Below are 13,207 nucleotides of genomic sequence, written 5' to 3'. Positions count from 1 at the left end.
TATGTACTTTTGGAAGCTAACATTTAAACCACGCTTGTATATAGGATGGATTCAATGCTTCAGGTTTAACTCCCCTCTCCAACCCCAAGTTACATATTCACTATGAACTGAACAATATCTTAAGTTTTTCTTGTTGTTGTTGATGTTTTGTCTTGGAATTTCATCCATTTTTCATATTATGGTATGTTATAAATGACATAGCAAGCCCATGCGGTGGTAAATTGCCCACGATCGCAGCCAGCTTTCCCACGATCTCAGCTAATCAGTAAAGAGAATACAGCACAATAAGTTCATGGGTTTATTTGAGTCAGTCAGAATCACATCAAGTGATATGTTCACATGTTAAAATATCGAAAGTATGAAACTAAACACATTAGAAAAAGTGTACCGACTACGTGACGAATCTTAGTTATAAATGAGATAACTCGTATTTTAATCTAATATGACATATGAACAGTATAATATTATATAATATAAACAATATACAGTACGGCCATAAGAAATCCACTAATAAAACATTCAGCAAGCTCAGACCAAGTTTTGCCTTTATGAGAGAATAAGCTGTTATTTTGGACACGTGCGGCACATTTTCTGACACTCCCTAAGCAGAGAACTCAAATCAAAATAAGCTTAGGTTTTTCTTAACATCTATGTGCTTACTAAATATTATGTTAACGATTTATGTTTTCTTTATATTCATATGTGCTAATGCTAACGATATATTTTAGTGTGATACTTGATATCGATACGACTAAACTTTTCATGACCAAAATGGAACATCACCACCATTAATAGATTTTGTTATGTAATACTCTCCACAATACCTGAATAGTTTTTTTTTTATTATATAAATTTTATTCCAGAAATATGGATATCATGTGATTAATAATTTGCCTTTAAAATTGAAGAATATACCTTTGTTGCTGATTCTCATAAACAGAGTTTAGAGTTTAGTTTAGGCTCAAAGGGTTGTAGCGGGACTTTGTAATAAGATATTCAAATGGGGTTTTCGACTTCTTGCAGTCACCATTGAAAGATGTTGAGCCTTTATGAATGGCATAACTGTGTAGAATACAAGGGAACCGGACACGTTGGATAACTCTTTGATTTGCGGTGAGATTTATTTCTACAGTGATTGTTGGTGTTCCTTATTTCTTTATTTTTATTTATTTTCGTAGGTTAGATTTATTTATTTATTTATTGTTGTAGGGTAGACATAAGTGGTGGCTATCCTTATATGTTTAAGTACTGATTCCATAATTGCCATATATATATATATATATATATATATATATATAGAGAGAGAGAGAGAGAGAGAGAGAGAGAGAGAGAGAGAGAGAAAACAAATTTTCTTTTCATCCAATTCATGCATCTAAATAATTTGAAAAAGTCACATTTTCACTTCTATCGAATATAGCAGAAGGCATATCATCATAGTCAAATAACTGAAAATCCTCCTTGTAAATTTTCCTTATTTTCTCTAAGTTAGATAAAGGCACAGTTCGATACAGCTCTTGGAAAGCTTCCTTTTTTGCTTGATTTCTTTCCTCTGGTGTGGATTTTGCACGAGCTGCAAGTGCAAGTGATTTGAACTCTTCTTGAGTGGTATTAGCCCCCATTCCCATAATAACAGGAAAGTGTTGCTTTCCAATAATTCCTCGAATCTGAAGAATTCTCCAGGACCTTTTCAATGCTTCTTCAACAGAAATGCATTTTATATATTTATGTTGAAAGAAAAAGGGATGTTTTACAGTTTCCAAAAGTGCATCCAGTTCTGCAAGAGAATTACCATTCTTTTTCAGGAATTCCAAGGTCGAGTTCAGACCAAGCTTAGACACAACTTCCAAATGATCTGTAGAGAAACTTTCCATCTTCCCAATCATTGTGTACTTCATTTCACAAGGATTACACAGGACGTGCATTTTTTGAAAATGAGGATCGACTGCCTGCTTGTTTTCGAAAGTATTTATGACATGCTTGATGAATTCTGAAAATGTCAGGTCGCATCCACATTGCAAGCTATGTTCGTTTGGCTTTTCTCGAATGGAGCTGATTGCAGCCCTACCCACGATTTTCCAGTAAACGGGATTTGGCGAGAGTAATTTATCAACATAAAAAGAAAGTAGACGCGCGTAGGGATCCCTAGTAAACATGACCTTCGTCATCGCCTGGGCAATCGTTGGATGTTGTATATAATACACTTTCGCATAAGAATTCGCATCAAAAGGAAATGCATAGGGGTTTATCGTGTTTTTTAGATGCGGAGCATTTTCCATATAAAATACTCTTCGCCAAAACGTAGACCCAATTTTGAATATTGGACACAAGATAACAGAATTATCAGAACTCTTTCTCAGAGTCACTTCTTTTATTCTCCTCGACTCTAGAGTCATATTTGTACATACTTTCAACATCCTTCTGGCTCGCTCATAACCCTCAGTCTTGGCGTCTTCTCGTCCTTTCTGTAACGAGAAAAGAGCGGAAAGAAGTTTTTTTTTGTTGTTGACTGCATATTTAATGGTGTGAAATATAATAGGCGCACCAGCTAGCAAGGATGCATTAGTGAGGTTAAAATTCGATTGAAGTTGACTTACGTGCATGTATTAATTGACTTAATTCCTGCCGTGATTGCCATCAGAACATCACGCTTTTCTGTCCTGCATCAGCCAAGTCAGATCTCTCTCGGTTCATATAAGTTCCTTTATTTCATTTACCCCTATTTAAATTGGGGTATATCCCATTGCTCTGCATGAATGCAAAGTAGTAGTATATAAATTGACGTTAGGTACAGTCGCTATTCATTTCTTTGATTACTTTTTCACTTTAAAAATGTAATTACTACAGTTAAGTTACAACTTTTGAAAAACACTGACGCTTTACAATTGTGTAAATGCAATAAAAATAAAAAAATTACTCGTTATTAAAGAATGAAAAGCAAGAGATAACCTTTGAAAAATTAAATCATGAGATGATAATTTCAACTTTGGAATGATATTTACGCTTTAAAAAAAAGTTCAAATGCAGCATGTATCAAATAAAAATAATAAAGTTACACTTACTATTCAAGAATTGAAACCCATAAAACTGTCTTCAAAAACTTTTGGAAAACATTGTAATATTAAAGCTGTAGTCCAGGGAAGCAGTAGACTGCTGATAACTATAATTACATAACGTGGTGTATTTATAGATATCCAGGAAATTATATTATCGGGTTGTGAACATTATTTGTACTTTAAATTAGCACCATATAACCTTCACTGTGCTCATAACCGTAACGAAAAGAGACAGGGATTAATTTAGTATGTATGTATGTATGTATGCTCATGTATGACATACGTTGTTGATGTATATACAAAGATCACTGTTGGTTACATTTTGAACCTGCTATTAGCGATTAAACATATCAAGTACACACAATTACGGTCGTTACTGTACAAAAAGAACAATCAAATGCAATTCCAGAAGAACAGATAAATAGAACTGCAACAAGCAAGGATCTGGAATTTGATGATTTTTGGAATTCTTGCCATTAGTGTCATTATAGAAGCAATATTAGTATTCGATTATATCTACATATTGAAATAAATACTTGGAGTAAATATTGATTAACCTTTACACTACAAAGATACACCTAAACCTAAACTAATTTAAACATGGGAATATATATTTTATTAGAAGAAAGTACACGACGAAGGCTAATCTTTTTTAGAACAAGAAAAAAATATGGAAAGTTGAACAAAATACACTGACCAAAGGTAACTGGAGCAAAACATCGAATTAATACAATTTATCAATCGACATTAAGTTTCACGATAATACATGGTTACATTTTTATGATTAAGACGTTTTTAAAATAACAGCAGAGGCAGAGAGCAAATTTAATTTGCTGTTAATAAACCTATTTCAATTTTACTATCATAATTTACAAGTGACTACATGACAGTATCGAAAACATTACCAGAAAAGACTTGCTAGCTACAGATATACTAATGTACCTAAGGATAAATATTCATTTATAAAAAAAATGTAACTAATTCAATGTTAGCTACCCATTTCTTGCATATAAATAGAAGGTAAAATATCTACACGTCCGACATGAAATTGTATGAATTCCAGGTTGCAAAAGATCGACGAATTTAATAATGACATGCTTACAAGAGATCGAATATTACCGAGGTGTCAGAGAGAAATACAGAATAGCGTGTAAAGTTTTAAACTGTGTAGAGGTTAGCACTGTTACAGATTTTGATGGAATGGGTGCAAGAGCTATTGGTTTAGAATAACCGCATGAATATCAATATGAACTATTATCCATCTGGCTTTTAGTAGGCTTGGTGCAACTTCGTTGGTTGTTTTTGATGCAAAACTTTAGAAGCAATAGTTAAATTACAACAAAATTTTTAAACACGATGAGACAGTGATGTCTACCATTGGCCAGCAAGACAGCATCGACGATGCCTTGAACAACAACGAAGCTAGTCTGATAAATCAGACCCCCCCCCCAAAAAAAAAAAAAAATCTGTGTTGATACTGATGGACGAAAATCCAAATCATCACGGATGAAGGGCTCATTTATCGGCCTACAACGAAGCTAGCTATGACGAGTTTAATTTGGTAGTCAACGATTATACCAGATATAATGATGCAAAGAATTGCAGTTGAGAAGGAAAAAAAAAAGAGTCTAATCACTGAAGCTATAAACAAATACTTTTCTTTTATATGTGGGATCTCCATATCGTCAGGTCAGTGTTGTCTGAATTTAGTCGGAACGTCTGCTAGTATTAAAATATTTCCCAGTTTGTGACCATATGAGCAAATGAATATCTGCGAGTAAACATATATGGTGATTATGTGTGAGGCCTTCAGTTCCAAAACACGAGACATGTATGCACCAATCAATGTTTTTAAAACAAAAATGCATGCCCCAACGAAAGGGAGTTTCGCATCGTAAGAGTATCGCAATTAAGTTGCAGGCAAAGCAGCTATTTACTTCCGTACCATGAACATTAAAGTTGACCCCAAGCTATAAACAACATAAATGATATCTGCTTAAAAGGTATTTGCATACCAGCATTACCGTAGTTTTGCCCATGATACAGAGTTCTTATTATGCAGCCAGCAAATAATCACCCAATACAAAAACAAAACCCAGCGGCGTGTAAACCAAGTACAGTAGAAAGACAAGGACAGAGAAAGATGGTACACTAAGGAAAAATATGCAATAATTTCAGTGAAGCAAAAGGTTCCGTCAGATTAAACTGCCTCAATGCTCACGTGTGATTCAATTGCATAGAATCACGTCACCTGTTCAAATGAATCCTAGTCAATAGCCCATTTCATACCGAATTTAACCGAGTTGCTCCGTAATTATCCGAATAACCTCCCGAGTTACTTTATACTCCAGCCAATCAAACGCTGGGGGGGGGGGGGGGTACATGTACATAACAAAATAGCGTCCATTGATTAGAAATATTTCAGAAATAAAATTAATTAAATGATTTAAATTTATATGTAATTTATCCACAGACTTTCGAAAACAAATCTGATAAACTCAGATGAAACGCATTTTATTATAGTGACGTTTCGGATGCACATAAATAGTTTGAACAACTTGCTCTCTGACTGTCAGGATTAAATTTGTTCACTTCGACACCGTTTCCTTACTTACATGTACATATCCAGATGTAAACAGTTCAAAGCTACTCTCTCCGCCCTGGCTTCCAGAAAATAAGACAGGATGGTTCCAATATTAAATTTCGTTCCGCAGAAATGTAACATTATGTCCCACCCAGTCACATTATCTTGACACCAGGAAGACCAGTCCTAACACTAACCCCTTAATGCTGAGCACAGCTGCTTGTACCATTTTTATAAGCCTTTGATATGACTCGGCCGTGGTTCGAACACACGACCTGCCGCATCCGAGGCTGACGCTTAACAACTTAGACCACCGGAATGGTCCACTATAGAGGAGATTTTCAGCTTTAGAATCCTTTGTGAAGAATATCTGCAGCTTTAACAGGACCTCTATTATGTCTCTGCTGACTTCAAGGAGGCTTTCGACAAAGGTATGGCATACAGCCTTGTGAGCCACCATGCGGATATGCAACATAAACGCAAAACTAATCAACACGATAGAAAACCCGTATGACAAGGAGACTAGCGCAGTTCTCGTAAATGGCAATATAGTAGATTGGTTAAAAACCACAGTCGGAGTTAGACAGGGGTGCCTGCTCTCACCCACTCTCTTCAAAATCTGCCAAGAAAGGATGTCTTGGAAGACCACGAGGGCTGTGTCAGTGTTGGAGGCAGAGCAATCTCCAATCTGCGCTTCGTAGATAATATCTATGGATGAACAGGAGATGAACAAAAACTGGAAACCTTAGTGTATCATCTCATTTAAACATCACCAACGTATGGGATAGAGATGAGTTCTGAAAAGACCAACCTAGTAACAAACAACTCTAGTGGGATCCAGAAGGAAATAATAGTGAATGGACAGAAGCTGGGCATATTGACAAGCTTCAAGTACCTAGGTGCTATCGCCTCTGATGAAGGTTCAGAACCTGGGGTTGTATACAGGATTGCGCAGACAACATATGAACTGGCTGGGCTGAAGCCCATTTGGAAGGACAGCAACATCACGCTTGGGTCCAAGATCAAGTTTATGCGCTCCATCGTCATGTCCATATTCCTGTATGCATGTGTTACGGACCCTGACAGAATAACTAGAGAGATGAATCCATGACTTAGAGATGAAATATTATCGAAGGATCCTGAAATACCATACTTAGACCACGTATCCAATGAGGAGGTGCGCATTAGGTGCAGTTGGACCATATTAATTGAACCACATTAAGATCTGCTCTCCACTGTAAAGAATTGTAAACTAAGATGGTATGGTCACGTACCACGCTTATCTGGCCTATCAAAGACAATCCTACAGGGAATAGTGAGAGGAAGGAGAAAACGAGGATGACAGAATAAGAGATGGAAAGATAATATCATGGACTTTGCAAAGTCCCAAAGAGCAGTGGAGAACATGGCAAAATAGAGAGAGATTGTCGCAAAGTCATCAGTTACGCCCCTACGACCAGCCAGTTTACCGGAAAAACGAAATAAAAATGAATGATTGGTTCATTTCATTTTAAACAAACTATTTTTAAAATAGAATTTCCATTACATTTACTAAAAACCAAAATCCCGAATTCGTTCATCAATAATATTTTTTTCTTTATTAGTCGTATCTTTAATAATTTTTCAAAGATAGCTATTATTCATAATAACAATTTGATTTTTCCCATAGCTATAATTTCAATTATAATGGGAAAGACTGTTAAAGTTATTTAAAATTGTGCTAACATTATTATTAAAATTAAATGCTTTTCCCCCATGTAAATTAATTACATAGTATAAAAGATAATTATCGTATTTGAAACAGAAATGAAATTATCAATAGATTTCACAGATTATTTCATCTCTAATTTGAAAAATGACAATACAGTATTCCACATCCAGCTGTTGGCATATACATTGTCCAGTCAAATTGATTCTGCCCGACTGCGCACTTGCCATCAGAGTTAACACTGTCCGATTTTAAAGAATAGTTATGAAAAGTGTTTTATGGTTTGCATGTGAAATATTTATTTACAGTGTTATGAAATGTGTGTATATTTAATAATTTTGCAATAATTATTTGGAGTGTTAAAATTGTGGTGGTGGTGGCGTGTAAAAATAAATAATTTTTTTATTTTATATATGGTATTTTATATATGGTGACCTAGAAAAACATTACTAAGTATATGTTTTAGAATTTAGTAGTGCTTGAAGCATAAATAATTTGTGATTTCAAAAGAATAATCTTTTGTTTATTGTGCCTGTCTTACATACAACTTACTTGCAAACATCAACTGATTAGACAAATAAAAGTAATATACAGGCAGTCTCTGATGGAAATGATTATATCTTATTACAAATGGTGTGTTTTTAAAGTTTGAAACTGATCAAATATGCCATAATCGAACGAAGAGAGAGGGAGGAAGAGAAAATTTTCATCGAAAGTAACCAAATAACAATTTTCTTCAAATGAAACCCTTCCACGAACAGAATTTGTTACAATGACATGTACAGTATTTGCCGTTATCAACATATCTGGTTAGGATACGTTTTTCCACAACATTTCATGTCAGCCCTCTCAGTACAATGTATATCGTATTTCAGCCTTCTCAGTATAATGTATATAGCATTTCAGCCCTCTCAGTACAATGTATATGTATATAGCATTTCAGCCCTCTCAGTACAATGTATATGTATATAGCATTTCAGCCCTCTCAGTATAATGTATATAGCATTTCAGCCCTCTCAGTATAATGTATATAGTAAAACACGTACAGAAAGTGGCACACAAACAGCTAATTTTATACATTAATGACTTACCAATACAAAATAATGAAAATAATGTAACATCAAAAACAGGAAAAAATGAAAATATAAAAGGAAAACAAGATGGTAACTTTTGCTTACCTTAGATATATTTAATACGAATAAACAGAAGAAGCACAAACTGAACGTCGTGAGGTACAGAATCCTGCTGTTGTGGTATAAGAGGATTCTCGTGCGAAAACGTTTAGCACGTGACGAAATATGCATGATGTCTGTGTAACTGACGAAGTAGTAAAAAAATCCTGTATATCTGTTGCTTCTATGTAGAAGGCAAAGTGAAGACTGCTTTCCGCAAAGGCAATTTTAATTTTCTTGTCTAGCACTGCGAACCTTTGTTTTAGATAAAACAAATTGCCCAGCTTACATGTCATAAATACTAGGATTCGAATCACAGGTTAGCAGGTAAAAGAGTAGTACATGTGACTATAGTGCAGAACTTGAAGGACATGAACTTTGTCACTGGTATACTGATTTTTCACATTAGACTGGGACACTATCCTAACGCCTTGCCCTGGTGACAACAACATATCATGTTTGTACATAAGCGATATAAATGTGCTCAGGAAGTCAGTTTTACGGAAAATATACTTATACTTCTAATAAAATGCCTGACTCATCATGAATCATAAGTCAACATATTATGCTGTGTTTGAACTTTCTGAATAATTTGCTTTGAAACACTCTAGTATGGAATACTACATCTTGAGACGTTTTAAGAAGGAGGAACCTGGAATCATTCTACTTCCATTCGGAGGACTTCGCCACAAAAATGGTCGTTTACTTCCTTCTTTTAAGTCCGAAATAAATTATCTATACCAAAGAAAACAACCACTTCCTCTTCCTGTATACATGCCGCAACAATTTGTCTGAAGGCAGGGAACTTAAGTGAATCGTGTTCATGCAAATACAAAAGTCTCTACGATCCTGGTGGATGTAGATCTTTTAAAAATTAGATGAGCAAATGGCTCTGAATTAACGTTCAAGATTAAATGTTATTTTATCCCCCTTATATATATATATATATATATATATATATATATATATATATATATATATATATATATATATATATATATATATATATATATATCCTCGAGTCGATATCGATGTTAAAAATGCAGAAAACATACATGAACATAGTTTAACTAATTTTCTTAATAGCTGTATTAAGATAGCCACAGGCTAAACAGCAAATATGAACTGTAAACACCATATCTAATATGACGAAACCTGAAATGTTTTCGGTTCACCTTTCATCCTCTGTATGGTAAGCGATCATCTGGTGTTAATTTATTCAATGACCACCCATCGCAGTCGGTAAGTGGCATATTGTCTCATTTCAGACAAGGGGTTCTAAACACACATTTACGGGAAGGCCTTTATTGGACAGTGATCACAACGGGATATAGGCATAGGTCAGCTAAGCCCCTACTGAATTATCATAGTTTTATTAGACACGAGACCCGTCCATCATAACGTTTCATTTAGTTCCAAACCTTATTCAATAATATTTTGATCAATCTGAATAAACTGCATTGCGAAGTAACACACTACGGCATCCAGCCAGAAAACTTTGAACTGTTACCTCTCTTGTATCGGTTTGTCACGTTAACCAGAACGAGTACGGCCCCTGTCCAATTAGAAATGTTGCGCAGTTGTATTTTTGGATTCTGAATTAATTTCAATATCTAAGATAACATTAAATACTTGAAATGCCGAGTAAAACGTATTAGACCAGAATAAATATGTAGTAAGAACTATACCAACCAAGATCAAATTAGAACTGAAAGACATAAACTACCTTCTAACTGAAGTGCTTGTCATCGTGTAGTGTTGTATCCAGCAAGCATGTCGCCTAGTCATCAGGATCGTCTTGTGTGATATTCAGTTTCTTTTTACACTTATAACAAAATTTTGAATTTTCGTTTTACAAAGTGTAAATAATAAGTAGTTGAATATATATTTAAATATTTATATTTTAAAGAAATAAAAATAAATACTTCAATGCTTGATGAACCAATATCGAACCAAACGAAAGAAAATATTATAAGGACCATTATAAATAAAGCTAATTTGAGATATCCGCAAATGTGGATGAGATATAGAAACAGAAAGACAATGGATTGCAGCCGAGATAAATACGACAATACTGTTAGAATTGAAACAGTGGGAGAAATACGCGTTGAAGTGTTATTTATATTTCAGCATGGTGGACCTGATTTCTATAAAGATATCAGTTGACACTATTTGAATGCAATGTCTTTCAAATTCGCTCTCAGCACTTCCAACAGAAGAATATCAAATACTTTTTTGTTCATAATTATTCTTCCTTTTCACAGTAATCCATGCAAATATCAGAACACAAGAGACTATGTTACCACATAGATAATGCTGTAGATATAAAGCTTAATGAAGGCTCAGTTTGAAAGTGTTAAAACCGTAAATGTCAATGAAATATTTCGTAAGTATTTATTGTGATTTCGAAAGTATCATCATACCACATACATAAACGATTACTAATCAACCTGACATATTGGACAACTGAAACAACTAAACAAATTCCATCCGGGTTTTGTTTGTACACCAAATCAATATACAACAGATAAACCAAATACTGGTTACGTCGTATGACGGATGGGCCGGGTGACGTGTCGTCTGCATTCATGAAAAGCATGTTACTACGTGGATATTTAGGAGAATCCATTATACTTCCATGACTATTTCATGAACTACCCATAAGTTGAGAGAAACTAATTCCATATAAAAATGATTGATCAGTGCTGATGATAAATGATTTATAGGGATACAACACCAACTTATCAAAACTATTATGAGTCTTTATTCATTCCAATAACCCAGACGGACTGTGAGGATACAATTTTCGATTCATTGAACTGATTGGCGGATATTACAATACACAATAAGATAACATAATCTATATTATACAATATACAAAAATAAACATAGTAAGAACCGATATTACATATGGATGCTGATGCAGGTCATTGTAAATGACGTAAGCAGGTTAGTTTACAAAATATCCCCAAATATCAAACGACAGTACATTACTGAGAAGGGACTGAGAAGCAATAACATAATATATTAAACTACAGCCACCGTGTCCAACATATATATATATATACTTGGCAATATTCTGATCATCAGCTACATTACCAGCACGCCCATTCATTACACGTTATACATAAATATGTTTGCTTGCAAGAATCAAGTAATCTAATTCCATTCGAGTCTAGCTGTACATCTTGTTAAACACGTTGTTGAATATTATAATCATCAACAATATATTCGTCGGGTAATTCACACACACACACACACACACACACACACACACACATACATATATATATATATATATATATATATATATATATATATATATATATATATATATATATATATATATATATATATATCATTGTCGTCAACGTCAAACACTTGGCGTGCTGACGTTCAAGCACTAAAACCAACACATATAATAAATTTACTATCTTTATTTGAATCACTTCCAGTACTTACCAATGTCTAAATTAGCGTGTAAAACATATTTATATCCAGTAGAGAGTGCCTACCACCAGTACAATACAGCATGTGCGTTGGAAAGACAAGAGTTACTACAAAAACGTGAAGCTTTACATACGACTAGGCTTTTAACAAAACAGTAAGCAAGATTTGTTTATTTTGATAATAATCTGGTCTTAAATCGAACACCGAACTTAATACAAATTTTAGACCAAAAACAACAAACAAATTTGAGAGAAAAAATTTCAAATTGATGAATAACAGTTTGTTTGGTAAACAAATGGGAAAGTTGCAGAAAAGAACAACAGTGAAACTATGTAAAGACGATTCCTTTAAGTATCAGAAGGATCCTTTATTTGCCAGGAGGGCAGTTATTGAGGATGATTTAGTACTAATTTACAATGGATTTACGATGTTTCCCAATTGGTCTATGCCTGTATTTTACTACAACAAACTTAAAAACAAATACGGCGATAGAATGAGAGTGTTAACAATTGATATTGTTTCACAGTATATTACGTTGAAACAGTACATGTGACATGGACAATCACACGAATTTCTATGACAATAGTGCATATCGAAATGATAACATATTTAGTATCCCACAAATGAATTAGAAATTTGCCGGACTATTGAAGGAATAATTGAATGGTGTTCAATTAGATTTTTGAGTTAATGTCAAAAATGTGTTCATTCATGACCGCCTCCTAAATACAAATATAGTCAGTTGGTGAATGGGTAAAATAAAGCGCGGTCAAAACAAAATTAAAATATACAGAAATGGTTTATTTAATAACAAGAAAAAATGCAATAAAATTAATTCAGTCAGGTCATCTGGTCACAAAATATCTGAAATCAAAATGAAAAAGCAGCTTGATATATTTGTTGACAACTTATCGGCACTCTGCAGCCAAACGGAAATTCGAAATGCATTAAAATTTGTTAATTTGTCTCTTTTTGGCTTATCTACAATCTCCCTTTTGTTCTTCATCTGTGACGATATCATTTGTATTGAAGATAGTTTTAGTGGCGTTTAATCTTATCCATAAAATCGTAACATTCTCATAGAGGTACTTCACAGCAGAATTGGCCTTTTGCAGGTCATCCAAACTGATATTTCGAAAAGTCCGACCATAAAACCTAACATTGTTAGGTTAGCTTCTTTCTGTCAAGATCACAAGTCATCAATTATAAATAAAGCCTTTTGCGCTCTGACAGATTTCAG

General features: G+C 34.2%; 1 protein-coding gene across 2 annotated transcripts in view; it reads right to left on the bottom strand.

The window, feature by feature from the left end:
• Positions 1 to 284: 284 nt before the first annotated feature.
• The window catches only part of LOC149802996 (carbohydrate sulfotransferase 8-like), a 31,471-nt gene continuing 18,548 nt past the window's right edge, over positions 285 to 13,207 (bottom strand). Inside the window, exons 1-2 of one of the 2 annotated variants that reach the window (XM_089952539.1) lie at positions 8,524 to 8,845; positions 285 to 2,462 (exon numbers count right to left, since the gene is read on the bottom strand). In XM_089952539.1, the coding sequence (XP_089808665.1) occupies positions 1,365 to 2,462; positions 8,524 to 8,649 (1,224 nt within the window). In that variant the 5' untranslated portion in view covers positions 8,650 to 8,845 and the 3' untranslated portion in view covers positions 285 to 1,364. Of the gene's footprint in view, positions 2,463 to 8,523; positions 8,846 to 13,207 lie in introns of those variants that run through there. The other variant, XM_089952540.1, reaches the window with a different exon arrangement.

This window comes from Sinohyriopsis cumingii, chromosome 3 (assembly GCF_028554795.1).
Source record: "Sinohyriopsis cumingii isolate HCF-2022 chromosome 3, ASM2855479v2, whole genome shotgun sequence".
Classification (NCBI taxonomy): domain Eukaryota; kingdom Metazoa; phylum Mollusca; class Bivalvia; order Unionida; family Unionidae; genus Sinohyriopsis; species Sinohyriopsis cumingii.
Note: the sequence above shows the minus strand (reverse complement) of the source record. Positions and strands in the feature narration are given on the sequence as shown.